The sequence below is a fragment of the Notolepis coatsorum genome (genome assembly GCF_963971535.1).
Source record: "Notolepis coatsorum genome assembly, contig: SUPER_11_unloc_1, whole genome shotgun sequence".
Taxonomy (NCBI): Eukaryota; Metazoa; Chordata; class Actinopteri; order Aulopiformes; family Paralepididae; genus Notolepis; species Notolepis coatsorum.
Genome location: NW_028174870.1, coordinates 483,305 through 506,721, shown reverse-complemented (window position 1 = coordinate 506,721; position 23,417 = coordinate 483,305). Strand labels below are relative to the sequence as shown.

Sequence of the window (23,417 nt, the reverse complement as noted above, 5' to 3'; positions counted from 1 at the left end):
ATCCGCTAAACTCCAATCTGACTTTGAATCACTCATTCTCACTGTTGAGAGTCTGGGCAAAATATGCATTGTGTCCGGCCCCATTCCATCCATAGGTCGTGGATCTGAACGATTTAGCCGTTTGTTCTGGTTGCACCAATGGCTACAGACCTATTGTACTGCTACAGAACTTTGCCATATAAATAACTCTGGTCCAGGAAAGACCATTACAGACCCGATGGCATCCATCCAAACATATCGGGGGTAAATGTGCTAAAGCATAACGTCATACAATGTGTAGCATCACTGGCCTGACAACTAGGCCTATCTGGCTCTGTAGACTATCTACAGAAGCAGCCTACCTACAAAGAAACACGCTGAGTGTCATCCCGGTTCTGACCACCAGAAGACCAATCAGTTCAGATTCAGTTCAGTTCAGAGTTTTTATTTGCCACATGGAATCATACAATCAGAGTTTCTTCATTACACAATCATAAATAACATTCCATGGACAAAAGGAGCAGGAAGAAGAATAAATCTTATAGTTACCTGCCCCTTATTCCTAAACTAAAGAAGTATTTACTTAATGGTCGGCGTACAACCTAATTTACACAAATAATAATTCATACCATTATACAAGAAACTCACAATCCACAGTTAAACAAGAAAAAAATTAAATAATAATAATAATAAAGAATAAAAGAAAGAGAGAAAAAAAAGAAAAGAAAATATCTCACTATTCAGATCACATTTGATTTTCATACTGACTAAATATAATTTTTTTATAATTTTCTTTGAATTGATAAACACTATTACATCCCTTAAGCTCGCTATGGAGAGAATTCCACAACTTTACACCAATAACTGAAGGACACATCTGTTTAAGTGTGGTACGTGCAAACTGATGTTTAAAATTGTATTTTCTCCTACTAAACTCACTTTCTAAATGAAAAAGATTTTGTAGTTTTTCTGGCAGTGTATTATTTCTTGCCCTAAACATAATTAACATTGTTTGAAACTTAACCATGTCTTCAAGTTTAATTATTCTAGATTTAATAAATAATGTATTTGTGTGTTCTCGATAACTCACTTTATGTGTGATTCTTATGGCCCTCTTCTGTAGTATATATAATGGTTTTATATTGGTCCCATAAGTATTCCCCCATACTTCAACACAATAACTGATATAAGGTGAGATGAGTGAACAACAGTAGTGTTCTCATTGCCTCATACTCTAACACATCCTTTACTTTATTCATAACAAAAATACTCTTGGACATCTTTTTTTTAACGTGTGCTATGTGCGATTTCCATGTTAATTTATCATCCATAATCACACCAAGAAAACGAAATTCATTAACTCTCTCTATATCAACTCCATCTATTGTCAGTACTATATTTTCATCTAGTTTTCGATTGCCAAAAATCATAAATTTTGTTTTTTTCAGATTCAGTGATAGCTTATTTACATCAAACCATTTCTTTAGCTTTGTCATTTCATACACAATATATTCAGCTAGTTCCTTTAAATTATTTCCAGAGCAAAACAAATTGGTATCATCAGCAAACAAGACAATGTTTAATCAATTACTCATTGTCACGTCCCATATGTAAATCGAACCTAATCAATATCAGTGTTCAACCACAGACTGTCTCACGCCCCACTACAAAACCCGTACAGCTAAAACTAGCACTGTTCAACGTTAGAGCGCTGAAACAAAAATAATTTCTGATAAATGAACTCATAGTAAAAAATGGTGTACATTGTATGTTTTTAGTAGAGACATGGCTAGACAACATCACTGGTGTAGCAACACTGATTGAGACCTGCCCTTCCAATTTTAAATTCTATCAATCAAACAGACAGAGTGGGAGGGGAGGAGGAATAGCAGCCATCATCTCCACTCAATTTGTGTGCAGTGATATTGACCTGGGAACATTTTCATCATTTGAATACCTTGCTATTGTATTGAAAACAGAACTGCCAGTAGCAGGGTTAGAAATTAAAAAAAAAATTCAAGGACTTTTTTTGCCCCTCTTAATTGATTTTGGGGGGCTTTTTTTTGTATTTCGGGGGCACAACATTTTTATAATGAAAATTAACAAAGATTATAAAACATTGTTGACACTTTTTTTTACAGTCTTCGTCCCTATGTTTGATAACGTAATGTTAATGTCTCCATATATAGGGCTCTACGCTAACCTTTTTCCCAAGGAGCACATGTGCTCCTAAATAAAATGTTAATAAATAAAATCTAAATACAAATTTAGGAGCACACAAAGAAATTTAGGAGCACAGTGACAATTGTTCAAGTAACACACACACACACACGATGTGTGACATGGCTTGGTTTCATGTTTTGAAACTTTTGAGGTACCTTCAATTATCTGTAAATAATACATACATACTCTATCTAAATAGATTAAATATGATTGTCCCTGAGGGCCTCTGGATCAATGAATGTCTAATATTGAATAATATTATTAGCTATTTTATTTTTAACATCCCTAATTCCAACAGTCAAGAGGCTTGTTTCAAATTGATACATGAAAAACCCCACACACGCAACAACATCCACCTCAAACACAACAAAAGAACAGAGCATCTCATGAACTATGTCATGGACTCTATATGGACTGTCAGCTGAACTCGCACCAATGCATAGGGAAATAGTCAGACATCCCAGAATTATTTCATAATACAAGTTTTGAATGGACGTTTGGATTAAAATCATCCCGAAGACAGCACTGGAACGTTTGTGAGTATAGGCTCTGGCCAGATCTATCAATGAAATACGTTGCGCGCTCAGCCCTGTGGAATGAAGGAAATGCGCATCGGGATCGGATTTGGATGTTATTCTTTGAAGTTGTGTTACAAATGGAACGGTCTTTCCCCGCCGAACACAAGTTACTTAACGTTACACAGGTCGCGCTATGCAGATGCTTAGCTTGCTAACGTTAAGTTACACTATGCATGCTTGATGAAAGCAGAGCTCTCTGTCTGTCTGCGTTCGCACCTCTCAAGCACCCTGTAACACGCAGCGGGCCCCGCCTCCCTCCCTCCTTGCATTCCACCCAAAAACTGAATTTCAGTCCAGTTTCTGAACTATTAACAGCGGAGCTGTTTTGTAATCTTCACTCGTCTCGCACACTGCAAGTAAATTATTTTTCCGGTTCGCACACACATATTATTAGGGGCAAATACGAGGGAAATGCTCGCACTGTAGAGCATATATATAATTATATATATAATTAGTAAACTGTCTGGGGCTTTTCTTGCCCCCCTTAACTGATTTTCGAGGGCATTTGGTCAATTTTCGAGGGCATTTTTGCCCCAAGCCCCCGTTAATTTCGAACCCTGGCCAGTAGTGTGTGTGACATTGTATCGACCACCAAAGTACTCGCCACACTTCATACAGGAATTTTCAGAACTCATATCGATCTGCATTACCAGGTATGATCGAATCATTCTTAATGGAGATCTAAACATTCATATCAACAAAAAGGATGACCCCAGGGGTTGCGAGTTTCTGAACCTACTGGACAGTTTTGGACTGATGCAACATGTTCACGAGGCCACCCACCAACATGGCAACACTCTGGACCTACTAATAACAACAGGGCTAAACATTGAGAATGTATCAGTAAAACAAATTCCAATATCTGACCATTATTGTGTGTTCTATGGTACAAGTCTAATATTACATAGGACCAGAAGCTAATTCCTAGTTCACAGAAGGCTTCTGGACGCTAGAGTTGAAGCAAAATTCTCTAGTATGATGAAATCATATTATGACCAATGCAGTGAATCCTCCTTAAATCAGATAGTGCAAAACTTCCACAGCACCTTGTCAACAGTGTTAGATACTGTCGCCCCTCTGAAGGTTAAAAAGGTAAAAACTGAAATCTCTCCATGGCTAAATAAAACCAATGTTTTTTTTTTTTTTTTTAATCCACTTTTTCTCCCATTTTCTATATTTTCTCCCATCCCAATTTCGTATCATCCAATTCAACCCTCCCCTGTCACGAACGCAGTTTCTTGCCTCCCACAAGCCGGCTGCAATGTGGACTAAGTCATACATAGCACAAGTCCCCTCCGGTACTTGAGGTAACAGCAGTCGCATCTTTTCACCTGCGCAGCTCGATCTCTCAGTGGCGAGGAGTAACGCGTGGGAGGCTCACGCTGCCCCCGACACTTCCTGATTCATGCTTTTGTCTCAAGCCGGCTTGACTATTGTAATGCACTGTTAACTGGTCTTCCCAAAGCAACCATTGGGAAGCTTCAGCTTATCCAAAACGCTGCAGCTCGATTACTAACTCGTACAAAGAGAAGAGAACATACCACTCCAGTCCTAGCCACTCTGCACTGGCTTCCAATAACTCATAGAATTGATTTTAAGGTCCTTTTCCTGACATATAAAGCTCTTAATGAGCAAGGCCCAAAATACATAGCAAATTCCCTAGTTAGTTATCTGCCCTCAAGAACGCTACGGTCATCCACTACAGGTTTATTAGACACACCCAGAAACCAAAAGAGGATCGGAAGTATGGCATTTGCCAACTATGCCCCAAAACTATGGAACACACTACCAACACACATCAGGAACGCCAGCTCCATACACATTTTTAAAGGAAAATTAAAAACGTACCTATACAGTCTAGCTTACAAATAGTGTACCATGCCTTAGGGAAAGCGAGTATCTTATTGAAATGTTTTTATTATTATGTTTATTTTTTATGTATTGATCTTTTACTGAAATGTTATTTTACTGTACTTTGCCTATTGCCATACTTTTATTACTGTTGTCTTATTAATGTGATGCTTTATTTTTAGTACCCGGAGCTGCTAACTGGCTAACGTTATGAGAGCTAACGTTGCTACCTGCTGTACCCGGAGCTGCTAACTGGCTAACGTTATGAGAGCTAACGTTGCTACCTACTGTACAAGTGCATTGGTTTAGTGCACTTCCTACTTCCTACTTCCGGTTGCTGCTAAACTAGTACAAGTGCATTGGTTTAGTGCATTTCCTACTTCCTAACTGGCTAATGTTATGAGAGCTAACGTTGCTACCTACTGTACAAGTGCATTGGTTTAGTGCACTTCCTACTTCCGGTTGCTGCTAAACAAGTACAAGTGCATTGGTTTAGTGCATTTCCTACTTCCTAACTGGCTAACGTTATGAGAGCTAACGTTGCTACCTACTGTACAAGTGCATTGGTTTAGTGCACTTCCTACTTCCGGTTGCTACTGAACGGACGTGTTTGTGCGGACCTGTTCTCCCAAACTTTCTTGACTGTTTTCATTTTTACGTAATTTTTTCTTTAAAAAAAACATTTTTTAACCATTGATCTTAACTGATCACTGTGACTTTATTGCTTTTATCGTTATATATGCCTATGTTTGTGTACAGCACTTTGACCTACATGACATGTATGAAAGGTGCTTACTTACTTACTATACAAATAAAGTATACGTATCCGATTCAAGGCCCTCGACCTGGCATACCGTGCGGCAAAGGGAACCGCTCCCGCCTACCTCCGGTCAATGGTCTCTAACTACACACCCTCAAGACCCCTACGCTCTGCATCTTCTGGCCGCCTCAGACCTACTCCTATCCAAGCTCCGGGAGGGTCATCAAAGAGAAGCCGCCTATTCTCAGTCCTTGCCCCACAATGGTGGAATTAACTACCCACCCCAGTTAGGACAGCCGAATCCCGTCCAATCTTTCGCCATCGACTAAAGACGCACTTCTTCAACCAGTATCTAAAAAATAAATAAAAATAAAACCAACCCTAACTAACCTTACTGTCATGGACTTGTCCTAATAAACTAACCTACACTGTAACACGCAACACTTTGATGAACATTGTTACTCAGCTGATAGAGTTGTGCCCTTCCTGATGACTTGTTGTACAGAACTTGTAAGTCGCTTTGGATAAAAGCGTCAGCTAAATGACTAAATGTAAATGTAAAGTGTATTATTATTATTTAACAGAATGAATGGTTACGGTTAGGGATTGATTTGGTCACTTAAAGGAACACGCCAACTTTTTGGGAAATTAACTTATTTACCATCTACCCTGGAGCCAGACCAGGCTGCAGAAACAAATTAGTGGGGGGGCATAAAATGTTCTCGGGGGGGCACAATGGTTTTTCAACACAGGTTCCCTTTTATACGTTTCAGCTGGGACAGCGGCGCTGTGGCTTGCTTGGCGCTGCCCACGGTGCTGAACTAAACAGCAGAGGGGCAATTGAAAAATCTAATTTCTCTCTATCTTAAGAACTTTCACTTATACAAAAACAGACTGAACGGATATATATAACAGACCTGCTGGGGCAGCGGACTGAGAGCAGGGGACACAAACAGGCTGGATAAGATGGTCAGGAAGGCCAGTAGCGTGGTTGGGTTGGAGCTGGACTCTAGCGAGGGTGGCGGAGAGGAGGAACCTTGCTAAGCTCCAGGCCATCAGGGAAAACCCCTCCCACCCACTATACACAGACTTGGCTGACAGGAGGAGCATGTTATAGGCTCACACTACCTAAATGCAGCACTGAACGGCACAGGAAGTCCTTCATTCCGACAGCCATCAGACTATACAATGCATCACTGTGCCTCACTGCATCACTGAGCACAGAGTGACAATTACCATCTTCCTGGACTCTTACTTTTTAAACAGCACTGTGCATTATTACACCTACTGTAGACTTCAGTATATTTTTACTGTATTTATTTACTGCATCTTTTATTCTATTTTTATTCTATTTCATTTTATTCTATTCTTAGGCCATTTGTTTTGTTATTCTTATTTGTGACTTGTTCTGTCTAAATGTTTAATGTTGAGTGATTTGCAGTGTCAAATTTCCCTCAGGATAATACATTTCTATTCTATATCTTTGAAAAGTCTCCATTTATTCAACACTTCTGAATTCACTGGCAAACTGAACTGAACTGACAAAAATAAGGTGCATAAAAAAGCAAACAAAATTCCTCCACAGGCTACTCACCATCATAAGTAGAGAGGCAAGCGGTGTTTGGGGACAGAGTGAAATCTTCTTAAAACAATGCCCCTCCACTCATTCCTGAACTTTTTTGTTAAGTCCTTCTCAAATGCCAACTGAATTAAATTGGCCTTAGTTGCGTCGATGAAGCATACTAAGGCGATGTTTTGTAAAGACGTTCTTGAGGGTAGAAAACAAATTCTCACAGAGTGCCGTGCTAGCTTCAGTAGTGTTGTTGTTGACATCAGTGCCCACTAGGGCTGTCCCCGACTAAGGATTTGGATAGTTGACTTTGATTGAATTTTTTTTTTTTTTTTTTTTTTTACCAGGGTGGGCACAGCTGACTCAGTGGGCGGGCCCGGCCCCCTAATGCCCGCCCATGGCGCCGGGACTGCCTGGAGCAGATACCCTTTTCTTCTCTGTGCATGCATTAGGCTCAGGGAACAGCCCCACTGTTAGCAGTAGATAATACGACATATATATCTGTATATAATACCAGGGTGGCTGTACATACTGTATGTACATGTATAGTGATATTATTGATAGAGTATATATATGCGTCTTTGGGTTATTGAAATGCACTATATAAATAAAAGGAATTATTATTATGATATATATGTCTCACTTGTTCACTCACACAGAGATCCAGTTGCAGATCAGATATAAAAAATGTCTCATCTATTTCTTGTTCTTTATTCTCATATTTTATTTGATATTGTATTCCTGTTATCCTACCTCTCATTCCTGATGATACCTGGATGGGGTTGAATAACGGTGTCTCTTATCCTTCTAGGCCCGTCCTCGCCAGGCTGTGCCGGTGCTAACCCAGGCTATGGCTTCCACAGTAACTTCACCCATGGACCGCATTACCCAGGAGGCCGTGCTGTGCCAGGCTCAGGGACAGGAGGTGGCTTCTGGACAGGCCTGGGAACAGGAGGCATGCTGGGATACCTGTTTGGTAGCCAGAGGTTAGTGGAGGGGTGGAGAGAGTGAGAGAAGGAGGGATGTGTGGAGGGAGAACGGGGTGGAGGGAGGGAGGGAGGGGGGGGGGGGTGGATAGATGGAGGGATAGATGGAGAGGGATATATAGATGGAGGGAGGGATATATGGTTGGAGAGAGGGATAGATGGTTGGAGAGATAGAGGGATATATGGTTGGAGAGAGGGATAGATGGTTGGAGAGATAGAGAGAGGGATAGATGGTTGGAGAGATAGAGAGAGGGATAGATGGTTGGAGAGAGGGATAGATGGATGGAGAGAGGGATAGATAGAGGGATATATGGTTGGAGAGAGGGATGGATGGATGGAGAGAGGGATGGATGGTTGGAGAGAGGGATAGATGGAGAGATAGAGAGAGGGATAGATGGATGGAGAGAGGGATAGATAGATATAGAGAGGGATAGATGGAGAGATAGAGAGAGGGATAGATGGATGGAGAGAGGGATAGAGCCAGGAACACGGTCTACCTATAATCTACTACCCAGTTGTTAAGATTATTTAACAATAATCAGGTTAGGCTGTGGGCTAGCGGTTAGGTTAGGCTGTGGGGTAGTGGTTAGGTTAGGTTAGGTGTGTGGGGTAGTGGTTAGGTTAGATTAGGGTGTGGGCTAGTGGTTAGGTTAGGTTAGGGTGTGGGGTAGTGGTTAGGTTAGGTTAGGGTGTGGGGTAGTGGTTAGGTTAGGTTAGGGTGTGGGGTAGTGGTTAGGTTAGGTTAGGGTGTGGGGTAGCGGTTAGGTTAGGTGTGTGGGATAGCGGTTAGGTTAGGTGTGTGGGATAGCGGTTAGGTTAGGTGTGTGGGATAGTGGTTAGGTTAGGTTAGGGTGTGGGCTAGCGGTTAGGTTAGGTTAGGGTGTGGGCTAGCGGTTAGGTTAGGTTAGGGTGTGGGCTAGCGGTTAGGTTAGGGTGTGGGCTAGCGGTTAGGTTAGGTTAGGGTGTGGGGTAGCGGTTAAATATATAGGACTTTTTTTTATTGAAACTAGATTATTCTGTAAACATGTTGAAAACATATGGCACCTTGAAAGCGATGGACTGTATTTAACAGCTGTTATATAACTAGTGATATGATGGTAAGGACGGTGTTAACAGCTGTTATATAACTAGTAATATGATGGTAAGGACGGTGTTAACAGCTGTTATATAACTAGTAATATGATGGTAAGGACGGTGTTAACAGCTGTTATATAACTAGTGATATGATGGTAAGGACGGTGTTAACAGCTGTTATATAACTAGTGATATGATGGTAAGGACGGTGTTAACAGCTGTTATATAACTAGTGATATGATGGTAAGGACGGTGTTAACAGCTGTTATATAACTAGTGATATGATGGTAAGGACGGTGTTAACAGCTGTTATATAACTAGTGATATGATGGTAAGGACGGTGTTAACAGCTGTTATATAACTAGTGATATGATGGTAAGGACGGTGTTAACAGCTGTTATATAACTAGTGATATGATGGTAAGGACGGTGTTAACAGCTGTTATATAACTAGTGATATGATGGTAAGGACGGTGTTAACAACTGTTATATAACTAGTGATATGATGGTAAGGACGGTGTTAAGCGCTGTTATATAACTAGTGATATGATGGTAAGGACGGTGTTAACAGCTGTTATATAACTAGTGATATGATAGTAAGGACAGTGTTAACAGCTGTTATATAACTAGTGATATGATGGTAAGGACGGTGTTAACAGCTGTTATATAACTAGTGATATGATGGTAAGGACGGTGTTAACAGCTGTTATATAACTAGTGATATGATGGTAAGGACGGTGTTAACAGCTGTTATATAACTAGTGATATGATGGTAAGGACTGTGTTAACAGCTGTTATATAACTAGTAATATGATGGTAAGGACGGTGTTAACAGCTGTTATATAACTAGTGATATGATGGTAAGGACGGTGTTAACAGCTGTTATATAACTAGTGATATGATGGTAAGGACGGTGTTAACAGCTGTTATATAACTAGTGATATGATGGTAAGGACGGTGTTAACAGCTGTTATATAACTAGTGATATGATGGTAAGGACGGTGTTAAGCGCTGTTATATAACTAGTGATATGATGGTAAGGACGGTGTTAACAGCTGTTATATAACTAGTGATATGATGGTAAGGACGGTGTTAACAGCTGTTATATAACTAGTGATATGATGGTAAGGACGGTGTTAAGCGCTGTTATATAACTAGTGATATGATGGTAAGGACGGTGTTAACAGCTGTTATATAACTAGTGATATGATGGTAAGGACGGTGTTAACAGCTGTTATATAACTAGTGATATGATGGTAAGGACGGTGTTAAGCGCTGTTATATAACTAGTGATATGATGGTAAGGACGGTGTTAACAGCTGTTATATAACTAGTGATATGATGGTAAGGACGGTGTTAACAGCTGTTATATAACTAGTGATATGATGGTAAGGACGGTGTTAACAGCTGTTATATAACTAGTGATATGATGGTAAGGGCGGTGTTAACCGCTGTTATATAACTAGTGATATGATGGTAAGGACGGTGTTAACAGCTGTTATATAACTAGTGATATGATGGTAAGGACGGTGTTAACCGCTGTTATATAACTAGTGATATGATGGTAAGGACGGTGTTAACCGCTGTTATATAACTAGTGATATGATGAGGGTTAGTATATAACCCTAACACTAGTGCTGTGTGTTTCCAGGGGCCAGCCTCATAGCTACACCAACTACAACAACCCCAGACCTCATGTCCCTCAGCCCTTCAGCTCTGGAACCCATACTGCGACAGGTACACTGCTTTTTTATTATTTGACCTTTCTTAACCTTTCTTTTTATTTCATTATTTTACCTTTTATTTACCTTTCTTTCTACTTCATTATTCTACCTTTTATTTATCCAGCAGTAACTGGTTTGATGAAAACGTAAATTGAAATACCATATAGATCAGTGTTTCGCAACTGGTGGGTCGCACTACCTATCTTTGTGAAAGTGGCTTCTCAGCTCTGGTCCAGCTGAAGACAAAGCAGAGGAACAGATTGGACATTGAGCATGACCTCAGAGTTGCTTTGTCTACCATCACCCCAGACTTTGAGACTCTTGTCAGGAGCAAACAACATCCCCAGTTATCCCATTAGTTCCCTGGGATGTTAAGCTAAGAAGTCTGCTAAGAAGGATATATTATTTATTATTATTATTATTATTATTATTATTATTATTATTATTATTATTATTATTATTATTATTATTATTATTATTATTATTATTATTATTTTATTTCATTGTGTTTTCAGCCGTAGTTGCACTTTTGTTGCAACCCCAGTTATTCCATTAGTTCCCCCAAACTTACTGTAGGTCTGTTATGTTAAGCTAAGAAGTCTGCTAAGAAGCATAATTATTTATTATTATTATTTTATTTCATTGGGTTTTTAGCCCTAGCTGCACTTTTGTTGCAACCCAGTTATCCCATTAGTTCCCCCAAACGCTAAGAAGTCTGCTAGGAAGCATAATTATTTATTATTATTTTATTTCATTGGGTTTTTAGCCCTAGTTGCACCTTTGTTGCAACCCCAGTTATCCCATTAGTTCCCCCAAACATAGGTCTGTTATGTTAAGCTAAGAAATCTGCTAAGAAGCATATATTATTTATTATTATTTTATTTCATTGGGTTTTTAGCCCTAGTTGCACTTTTGTTGCACTTTTTTGTGTTTATTTCATGTTTTTAACAGTGCATGAAATATTGTGTATTACTGCAATATTTTTTTTTAATAAATCATAGTGGTTCAAAAATTTGGGTTGCGACTTAATGACTAAGGAAAATGTTGGGTCCCGAGGCTAGACCAGTTGAGAACCACTGATTAACAGATGATCTTGTTAATAAGCTGCAAAAATGGTTTCTTCTACAGAAACAAAACCAGCTTCTCTATGTGAAAAAACAAAGGAGTTCCAGACACTATTCATGTATAAAAAAGCTTTAATAAGTCTCTTAGTTCATATTAGAACAATAAAAAAACAATCAACACGTTTTGGCCTCTCTATCGGCCTTTTTCAGGGCATACAGACACATGGGTGAACTGAGCTATATTCTAAAGGAGGCTGTGCTGATCACTCTATCAAGCTCAGCTGTGAGAACTTAGTCAGCCTGAGGTCTAGCTGTCATAATTGCATTATGCCACTAGAGGTCGTCCAACATCTAGAGCAGGGGTCGGCAACCTGCGGCTCCGGAGCCCAGCTGCGGCTCCCTGGCCCCAAAAAACACTTTTTTGTTCTCTTATTTTGGAGATCGGTGTCATACTGTGACACTGAAATGAAATTTTTTTTCATCAACTAAAATATACAGTACGTCACACCCCGTGCCTCTCCCTGCCGTCTGCAAGTGGCTAATCTTGAGTTTCCGACGGTAACCATGGATAAATCCAAAAAAAGGAAAGTCTGAGGAAAATAGAGGGTTTAATTCAGCATGGACAGATTAATTTGCTTTCACGACTAACGATGCAGGCTTACCTGTATGCCTGATATGTGGTGCGAAATTTGCGAACAACGAAAAATTTACTTTTTATTTTATATATTTTCCACAAATAAGGGAAGGACTCAAATAGAGCTGCATAGTTCAGGGTTTTATTTCAAAGTAGGTCTACAGATGCCAGTGTTTTTTCTCCTTTTGTGTTTTATTTCAAAGTACTGTAGGTCTACACATGGAAGTCTTTTTTCAAAGTGGACTACTTTTTATTTTATAAATGTTCCATAAATAAGGGAAGGACTCAAATATACCTGAATAGTTCAGGGTTTTATTTCAAAGTCGGTCTAAATGTGGGGTATGCTTGGGGATATATAAAACGTTATACACAGTGTTATCTTCATTTTAAGGGTAAATAGGTTGTGCGGCTCCCTGAGCATTTTATTTTGTGGGAGGGGGGAAAAGTTAAGTAAAGGTTGCTGACCACTGATCTAGAGTCTAAGGGCGTGTTCACACCTGAAGTCCGGACTTTCTGGTGGACCAAATGTGAAAATGATACATTGTCTGATTTTGGTCTGCGTTCACACTACCCTTTTTGGTGCTGATCTAATTTGTAAACAAAGGACATACAGTCGCCAAGTCATTCATCTATCGGACTATAGCCACTCACAAACATAAACAGTTGCCGACAGCGTAATGAGAGCGAGAGATACTGTCATTACGAGCGCGGCGCAAGTGGACTAGAGAGTAGAGAGTAGAGAGAGAGAGAGAGAGAGAGTGTCCGCTCGCGGCGCGAGTCTAGAGAGGAGAGACTGTCATTATGAGCGCGGCGCAAGTGGACTAGAGAGTAGAGAGAGAGTAGAGAGAGAGAGAGAGAGAGAGAGAGTGTCCGCTCGCGGCGCGAGTCTAGAGAGGAGAGACTGTCATTATGAGCGCGGCGCAAGTGGACTAGAGAGAGAGAGCGAGAGAGAGAGTGTCCGCTCGCGGCGCGAGTCTAGAGAGGAGAGACTGTCATTATGAGCGCGGCGCAAGTGGACTAGAGAGAGAGAGCGAGAGAGAGAGTGTCCGCTCGCGGCGCGAGTCTAGAGAGGAGAGACTGTCATTATGAGCGCGGCGCAAGTGGACTAGAGAGAGAGAGCGAGAGAGAGAGTGTCCGCTCGCGACGCGAGTCTAGAGAGGAGAGACTGTCATTATGAGCGCGGCGCAAGTGGACTAGAGAGAGAGAGCGAGAGAGAGAGTGTCCGCTCGCGGCGCGAGTCTAGAGAGGAGAGACTGTCATTATGAGCGCGGCGCAAGTGGACTAGAGAGAGAGAGCGAGAGATGAGATATGGATAGATGAAACACAAAGTCTTCTTCCCACCTGCCCAGATATAGAGCTGCACAGGAAGGACTAGAGAGTAGAGAGAGAGTAGAGAGAGAGAGAGAGAGAGTGTCCGCTCGCGGCGCGAGTCTAGAGAGGAGAGACTGTCATTACGCAAGCGGCGCGAGTCTGACTTCAGAGCCACACTGAATGCACTGTAGGCTACTTTGCTTCCTGGATTAGGTACTATAGTTCGATTGAAACGGACAGAGTCCCAACTTTTCAAGAGGACCATGGTTCGGTTGTTTGGTCCTCAAAATAGTTCGGTTTGTGTTCACACCTCTACAAACAAAACAGACTATTCATTTAAGTGGACCAAACAGGGTAGGTGTGAATGCGCCCTCAAGGTCCTCTCATAGTCGAGCGGACTGCACACGGACTGGACTCCGCGGAGGTCCACTGGACTCATTGAGCTTTCATAGTCGATCGTACCTCAGCGGACCTCCACGGACCAATTTCCTACATGTCTCGTGCCAGTTTACTATATTTCCCCACAATTCTTTCGCGCTGTTTACACTTCTGTTATGGCGTCATTATCAGATGATGAAGAAGAGCTGCTCTGTTTACTGGCTTTAATAATAATCTTTATAGTCCCGGAGTGATGTATCATATAAATGTCTGTATTTCTGTACTTCATTTGCCAGTCTCTCTTCAAAATGTGCGTCTATCTGCCATCGTTTTTACCACAAGGGCAAATCTCAAACTCTCCTCGCGCGGTGTCACATTTAATGCAGGTCATGGTCAACAAAGACCATGAGCAGCGTTTTGTGTGACACCAAGTGGGCGCCGCGGACGTCCGCGCGTCAGAAAATAGGAGCTTCGCACTTGGACTCTGCTTTGGGTCTGCTTTGAGTACCCTTTTGGTCCGCTTTGAGCCCGCGGGAGTCTGCTCCGTGTACGGTCCGCTCGACTATGGGAAGGGCTTAAGACTGACAGGCTACCTCCTGCATCAAGTTCAAGTTTCTTTATTAGTTGTCATACAGAAATACAGAATACTTTTGCATGAAATGCTTCTTTCTGTTTTGCTCCTGAGAGTGTGCTAGATAAAATAACAAGATAGTGTAAAATATTATAAATATGTATAAAATAGAAAGTCAAGTACGTAAACAAGTGTAAACAAAACAATTTTTTTTTCTATATACAGTATATGTACAGTCTATACTTCTGTACAGTCTATACAGTCAGCTACTATACAGTACAGTGTAGAATGGTGATGTATAGCTTAGCTTGTGGTGCCACCTTGTGGTGGTGAGGTGCACTGAGGTGCATGGGATTGATGCCAAATATATAAATATAATATAAAGTATAAATATAAAGTGTGTGTTAGTGTCTAAGTGGGTAAAGTGGGTGCTACAGTGTGTTGTTTATTTAAAGTGAGTGTGTGCGTGTGGATGTGTGTGTTGTGGGTGTCATTGATGGTCTGTTATTTTCATTGTTCATTGAGCATCCATTGAGCATGCATTATAGGTTACATAATACTTCAATTGGAAGCTATATACACATATATACAAGCTATATACCATTTGTTTTTACTAGAATAGCAAAACACCAACAAAACAGGTAGAAAGATACTCCCATATTTACAAAAAATAAACCATATCAATGGTATCATTTATCCCTGGATAAGACATGGCTTTGAGTCTGTATATCCAGCGACTCTAGATCAGTGGTGGCCAACCAGACAGAGACTAAGAGCCACAAAAATGACTGTGGTACCACAAAGAGCCACACCATATACCAGCGTTTCTCAACCTTTTTTTTCAGTCACGGCACCCTTCATGTGTTTATAGGTGTCACCCTCTGGCCTCTGAAGTTGCTCATGTCTTTTTTATTTGGGCCTCACAGGCTTAAAAGTAAGACCCACGGTTGCAAAATTACAAAATCACTTTTAGCCATTTAAAAAAATAATGTTTATTTAAAAAAATGTAAGCACATGTATAGTCAATTGGTCCTGTTGTTCAGCCTCACAATGCTATTTGATAGTAAATGTGTTTATATGTCCCACCCTCTGGCCTCTGAAGTTGCTAATGTCTTTTTAATTTGGGCCTCACAGTTAACCTCTTAAGCCCGAGATATACAGTAAAAGTGTATATTTTCAGCATTACGTTTGTTTACCAATTATTTTAACTGTTATTAGTGAAATATAAGATTATAGAAATCTCAGGGCATTGAGTCGGAAACCGGCACATATTGACAGGAGGAAGTGGCACATCCAAAAGTGAGTGTAGTCTTTTGAAGGAAGAGACTCAGGGCTTTCGAATTTCGAAAAACTACCCTACCCAGCTCACACCAGCCCCTGTCAATCATCTGACTTCTGGATGAACTTTTTTATTTCTCTTATTTTTTGGGATTATCTCCCACAAACCTGAACGGTATTGCCATAAAACAGAACGCAGTTAGTTTATCTACCTTTCTGTGAAAGTCTTGCAAAAAACTGTGTTGCAATACGATGAAAAATGGTATTTTTTTTTTAAATTTACATTATAAAAAAGATGGCAGAATTCAGTACTGTATACAAAACCTTCTGTTTAATCATCTTCCCTTTATTCATTTGCTTCGATTTTTCAGGTCTGGTCAATTTTAGCATGGTGTTATTCAGTCAAAGATAGGAATGAGTCACATAAAAAAAAAAATACATTTTATGGATGGAAGAGCCGCACATAGACGGGCAAAGAACCGCATGCGGCTCGCGAGCCGCGGGTTGGCCACCCCTGCTCTAGTTGATTCAATGCTCTCTCTCTCTATCCCCTCTTCAAGGAGTGAGGGGGGCATGGTCAATTCCTAGAGCTTGTAAAAGAAATGGAACTGTCAGCATGTTTATCCATATAATGTTTGACCATAGCAGAGACACAGTTTTGAACCTTAGCTGCATATCTATGCTCACTAAGTGCCGTTTGGTGCGGCCAACATAGAAAGCATCACATGGAGAACAACACAGTATATAAATAACATGGGTAGTTTTACAGTTTATAAAATGTCTCGTTGTGTATACCTGCTGTGTTCTGGGATGGGTGAAGCCCTTACAGTTCACCACAGTGTCACACTGCTTACAGTGGCCACACTGAAACGTTCCATTAGGGACTTTAGGCAGCCATGTCAGGGCTGTACGTTAACTTTTTTTGCACATAGCACTGGTGCTACAGAGGTTGATAGTTTTGTAGCACAGGCCAAAATCTTGTAGCACAAGTATAAAACGTGTTATATTTGTAACAGTCACAAATGTGCCTATTGTATTTGTGTTATTTAGTTGCAGTGCCATGTTTGGCTGTCATTTAGTATATCGCCATGTGTTATTATTACTATGATACTCTCATATGCTATTTTCAATTAATATCATAAACAACATAAGGAATATTAGCATAATTTTGAGTGGACTGAAGGAATGAGTCAGCGTTAATAGTTTTAAATGCAAATAATTTATTGAAAGATAGAAGTGGGGTCGGTTGGGACACACACACACACACACAATGGGGGACCCTGATGTAAACAAGACAAACGTCTTTCTCTGGTCTGCATCCCCTTAACAATTGTGTGTATTGAGCCGTACTGTACCCATTCTGCAATCTGTTAAATAAAGTTTTCATTCATTCATACACACTGTTTCAACTCACCACCCCCGCATCATATTGTAGTCTAGTCTGTCTTCAAACTTCCACTCCTCTCGAAACTTGTTTATATTTGAATATCAACATTATCTGTCCATCCTCAGTTTACTATAATATACTCCTGTCCTGAGTCCTGACTAGTGACTTCATCGTCTTTCCAAACGCACGCACGCACACACACACACAGGGAAGGGGAGAGAGTGCCCCCCCATTTCCCTTTCCCCAGTCCACACTGTGTCTGCTGGCTCTGCGCCTCTGCCTCTGATCAGGATTAGCTTGTTAGCTTGCTAACGTTGTAGTGATTGTAATGGTACATTACATGTGCGCATAAAGGAATGGCGACGGGCGATGTGCGCATAAAGGAATGGCGACGGTGCAAAGCATGTAGATGCATTTGACCCGTTGCGAGAGAAAAAAAACACCACAGACTTATTTCGGGACGTGTAGGCGCACTGCTGTGTTAACGCAGCAGTGCGCACCAACCGACCAACGCGCTGCTCTGCTTGCAGAAGCACGGATAGGGCGGATATGACTCGTCGAGTTGTCACAAGAGTTTTTTCAAAATAAGAGTATCATATGCACCTGAACGTTGCTAGCTTTCGGAGCCTAGCTGGAGCTGCGCGTGGGCAGAAATGAGACCCGCTACAGGATTTTCAAAATAAGAGTATCTATATGAACCGAATCCCTATCGCACCAGTGCTATTGAAGTAAATCCATCCATCGCACAGACCGCTGTAGCTGTAGCACGTGCGATATATATGTCGCACTGTACAGCCCTGCATGTGGTTCTTTCCTCAGCTGGTAAGAGGCTGTGTACTAGTCTGTCCCCTAGAGTAGGAGCTCTCCTGAAGGAACACACAGGGGGCTCTGGAAATACTTCTTTCAGAGTTTCATCACACTTGATGATGTCCCAGTTCCGTTTGATAATGTTGCGTATAGCGGGAGCCTCTGTCCTGTATCTAGTGCAGAAGTACACCTGGTCCTTCTTAGGGCTAGTGGTGGGCTTCCTAGTTAGAAGTGATTGGCGTTCTAGGGTGCTGGCCTTAGAGAGAGCTGGATCTTAGGGGAGTCGTTACGCTGGTATACATCTCTCTGCTCTGAGTTTCAAAATCCCTGTCATTGTCACAAATCCTACGGAGCCTTTGGAATTCTCAATCAGACTATCTGGTTGGAAACTCTTAGCATGGAGTATGGTGTTTTTGTTTGTGTCTTTATGATAGATAGAAGTGTGTAAATAGCCCCTAGCATCTTTACTGATTGTAAGGTCTAGGAAGTTGATTTTATTTCTATCGTATTCTAAAAACGGTTCCACATTGCTATTTGTGCTGTTCAGATACCTATGAGATGACACCAACTCCTCCTCTGTTCCATTCCACCATAATATCACATCATCTATGTAGCGGGCCCACCAGATTAATCTGTCTCTGTATCAAGTTTGTTTATTAATTATCACAATAAAATACACGTACTTTACAGTGAAATGCTTGGTTCTGTATGAGCCCCTGAGAGTGTGCAAAAGTAAGTAAAAAGTAAGTAAAGAGGAATATACATATATACAATATACAGTACAAATTTGTAAACAGTGAGGTACAATGCAGAAAATGAGGTACAAAACTTTGAGGTAAGGTGCAAATGAGGTATGAATGTAGTGCAAATCTCTTTAATAATAGATAAATATAATGTAGTGTTAAAGTGTCGTTTAAAAGTGAGTGTGTGCATGTGGATGTGTATGCAATGAGTGTAGATGATGGGTTGTTACATGGAGTCATTGAGCATCCTGATGGCCTGGGGATAGAATCTCCTTCTGAGTCTCTCTGTACCGGCCATGAGACTCCGGTAGCGCTTGCCTGGGGATAGAAGCTCCTTCTGAGTCTCTCTGTACCGGCCATGAGACTCCGGTAGCGCTTGCCTGGGGATAGAAGCTCCTTCTGAGTCTCTCTGTACCGGCCATGAGACTCCGGTAGTGCTTGCCTGGGGATAGAAGCTCCTTCTGAGTCGCTCTGTACCGGCCATGAGACTCCGGTAGCGCTTGCCTGGGGATAGAAAGCTCCTTCTGAGGGTGCTTTCACATATAGTTTTGGTGGACTCGGTGCGGTTCTGGTAGTGAAGTTGCAACATTGTTGCATTCATCATTTGGTTCGTCTGCATTCACACAGTAAATTTGTCAGGCGCACCAAACTTTATGAACAATGTCACGCGGTCGAAAAGGTCGCTCGTCTATTGGACACAATGGAGAGTGGAAATCCCTCCCCTTCAGGAAGTGAAATGCGGAAATACACAAACTGCGTAGCAGTGATAGTAGCAGAGGCGTGGCATTGATAGAGTGGAAATGTGTGTGTGGCTGCGAGCCCGTGTGTGTGCGCGCGCGCGTGTGTGTGGACTGCGAGTCATGTCTGACTCCAGATCAGCGGATCACCCAAGTCTGTCCACAAGACATGTTTACACAGTGTGCTTGTAATGCCGCGCGCCACGGTAATAATAAGCCGTGTTTTTTTTCTTATTCAAATCAAATTCAAATCAAATCAAATTTATTTATAGGGCCCGACAACACACGTTAATGTCCCCATGGGCCGTACAGATCTTCTTTAAACAAGTCAAGAAGAAAACATAACAATAAGTCAAGAACAGAACAAGGTCCAAACATTTTTAGATGAATGCAAATAAATGAAAGAATGCAAGCACTCCCAGACATACCCCACGCGAAGGTAAGGAAAAACTCACTAAAACCTAACAATAGGGAAAAAAGCTCCACAGGCAGTGTGGAGGAGAGAAACCTTAGAAGGGCCATTCAAGGGGGGATCTCCCTTCTTAGATGTTGGTGATAGTAGTGTTGCAGACGGACAGTTGGTAAGCATGCACTCATGTGTGTAGTGGAACACAGATGAGTGCATGCAATAGCAACTGTACATTTTGAAAAATTAAAGATAGAGCTAATAGCGATAGCAACTGAACATTTTGAAAGATAGAGCTGATAGCGAATCTATTTGAGGCACAGGGGCGGCGCAAAGAGGGTCATGTCCACCCCGTCTTAGTCAAGGGACATTGAACACTCCGGTCGTTGCTCAGGGACAGCCGGAGACAGGGAGATAGGGGCCTGCAGAGAGGGTCGCGAACTCCCCGACATCATCGCGGGACATCCGGCACTCCGGTCACCACTACGAGACCTCCGGAGACAGGGGGGCACGCAGAGGGGGTCGCAACCTCCCGGCCTTCGTCACGGGACGTCCAACACTCCGGTCAACACTCCAGGACAGCAAGTCATAGGGAGACAGGGAGACGGGACAGGCGTTAGACAGCTCATGAGATTGTAGTAGGCGGACATAGCAATAGATACAAGTGGTAGGCATATATGTGAATGGAGTAGATATATGAAGTAGGCGTATTATGTGAATAGAATAGAAGTACTTAACCCAGCAATGAAACCGTGTTGACTGTTAATCTGTTAACAGTCTGTTAATACTGTTAATCAGTTGACAGGACCACGGACAGACGGCGGTGAATAACTGATCCAAGGCCTCGGAGGTGCATGTAGAGCAGTCACTACAATCTTGGCCAAGACCCCGAGGCATCCATCACCTTAGTCAGCGCCAGGAGACGGGCACTCAGAGAGAAGGGGGGGGAAGGGGGGGGGGGGGGGAGAGGGGGGGGAAGAGTTAGAGAGTTCCCATGTTTGTGGTGCTGCAAAGGAGCAGACATGTATTACCCTGTAGTGCCATGTAGTACCATGTAGTACCCCGTAGTGCCATGTAGTACCCTGTAGTGCCATGTAGTACCCTGTAGTACCCTGTAGTGTCATGTAGTACCCTGTAGTGCCCTGTGGTACCCTGTAGTGCCATGTAGTGCCATGTAGAGCCATGTAGAGCCATGTAGTACCCTGTAGTGCCATGTAGTACCATGTAGTACCATGTAGTACCATGTAGTACCCTGTACCCTAACTAAACTACCCTGTAGTAAACTACCCAGTGGTACCATGTAGTACCCTGTACCATAACTAAACTACACAGATTAATCTAAAGGTCAGTCCCCGACCAGGTGAGATCAGGGTAGGTTGAAGGAGAGAGAGAAAAGATGAGTCTTAAGCAGGGATTTAAAAGCTTCGACAGAGCAGGCGCCCCTGATGACGGCAGGTAATTTGTTCCACAGGTAGGGAGCGCGGTAGACAAAGGCTCTGTGACCGGCGGATTTCTTTTTAACCCTAGGGGTCGATAGAAGCCCCGCATTTTGTGAGCGCAGAGCACGAGCGGGCGAGTATCGGGAGATGAGATCGGATAGATAGAGCGGTGCAAGCCCATTTAAAATTTTGTAGGTGAGGAGTAGCACTTTAAAGTCAGAACGGGCTTGGATAGGAAGCCAGTGTAGGGCGGACAAAACTGGTGTGATGTGATCAAATTTTCTAGTTCTAGTTAGTATCCGTGCAGCCGCATTTTGCACGAGTTGAAGATTTTTGATGCTTGAATTAGGTAGGCCTGAAAAAAGTGCATTACAGTAGTCCAGACGTGATGAGACAAAAGCATGAATCAGGGTTTCAGCATCAGCCAGAGTTAAAATGGGGCGTATTTTTGCGATATTACGAAGATGGAAGAATGCAATTGGTGAAATTTTTTATATGTGCATTAAATGAGAGGGAGGAATAAAAAATTACTCAGAGGTTTTTTATGGTGGAGCTCTGGGATACATGACGGGTATCAAAGTTGAGGGAGATGTCCTGAAACAGGCCTCTGTGGTTTGGGGGGCCAACAATTAACATCTCAGTTTTATCTGCATTAAGGAGTAGAAAGTTTTGCGACATCCATTTTTTGACGGCAAGCAAGCAGGCCTCAAGGTTTTGTAGTTGGGAGGAATCGTTTGGCTTAATAGGTATATATAATTGGGTGTCATCAGCGTAAAAATGAAAGTTTATGCCAAATTTGCGTATGATATCGCCGAGGGGTAGCATGTAAATCGAAAATAGCAAAGGGCCCAGGACAGAGCCTTGTGGGACACCACATTGCACTGGGAGGGTCTCAGATGTTAAATCATTATAGACCACGCAGTGTGTTCTATCAGTTAAATAGGATTTAAACCAAGCTAGTGCGAGACCCCGAATGCCAACATGATTCTCAAGCCGACCTAGAAGAATCGTGTGATCGATAGTGTCAAAGGCTGCACTGAGATCAAGCAATAAGAGCACAGAAGTGAGGTTTGAGTCAAGAGAGAGCAGTAAGTCATTTGTGACTTTGGTAACCGCCGTTTCGGTGGAGTGTAAGGCTCTAAAGCCAGATTGAAATGATTCATTAAGATTATTGTTTGATAAATGGTCAGTAAGTTGCGTTGCGACGATCCGTTCTAACACTTTGGATAGGAATGTAAGATTGGAGATAGGTCTGTAATTTTTCAAGATTAGAGGGTCGAGGTTCGGTTTTTTAAGTAGTGGTTTAATGACTGCTGATTTAAAGGCCAGGGGCACCACGCCAGTAGACAAAGAGGTGTTGAAGATATTGAGTAGGGCAGGGCCTAGAGTTGGGAAGAGTTTTTTGATGAGAGTTGCTTGAGAGGGTCAAACAGACAGGTTGAAGGTTTAGCCGCGCCAACCAGTTTAGAGAGGGCACTAAGTGAGACGTTTTCAAGGCAGCATAGCGTATGACTGGAATCAAAGTCAGGGGGAATGCCCGTCAAAGGTTGGGAGGGACTCTGATTGTTGAGTAAAGCAACAATTTCATCTCTAATGAGGTCAATTTTCTTGGTAAAAAATGTCATGAATTCGTTAGCCGAGAACGCATGGTTTAGGGCACTTGGTTGTTTCTGCGTAAGTTTTGCAACTGTGTCAAACAGAAACTTTGAGTTGTTTTTGTTTTCATTTATGAGCCTGGAAAAATAAGAGGTTTTGGCAAGTGAGAGTGCCTTTTTGTAGTTACGTAAACTATCATTCCAGGCGAGGCGGAATACTTCGAGTTTGGTCGAACGCCATTTATGTTCAAGTTTGCGACAAGCCTTTTTAAAGGAGCGCGTTTCCTCCGTAAACCAGGGAGTTAGTTTTTGCGGAGCACGTT

At 41.9% G+C, this 23,417-nt stretch overlaps 1 protein-coding gene across 1 annotated transcript in view; it reads left to right on the top strand.

Annotated features, from left to right (window-relative positions):
- The window catches only part of LOC311237579 (store-operated calcium entry-associated regulatory factor-like), a 78,698-nt gene that overhangs the window by 39,743 nt on the left and 15,538 nt on the right, over positions 1–23,417 (top strand). The window contains exons 5-6 of the mRNA XM_084338422.1: positions 7,773–7,947; positions 10,672–10,757. Of these exons, the coding sequence (XP_084194548.1) occupies positions 7,773–7,947; positions 10,672–10,757 (261 nt within the window). The remainder of the gene's footprint in view (positions 1–7,772; positions 7,948–10,671; positions 10,758–23,417) is intronic.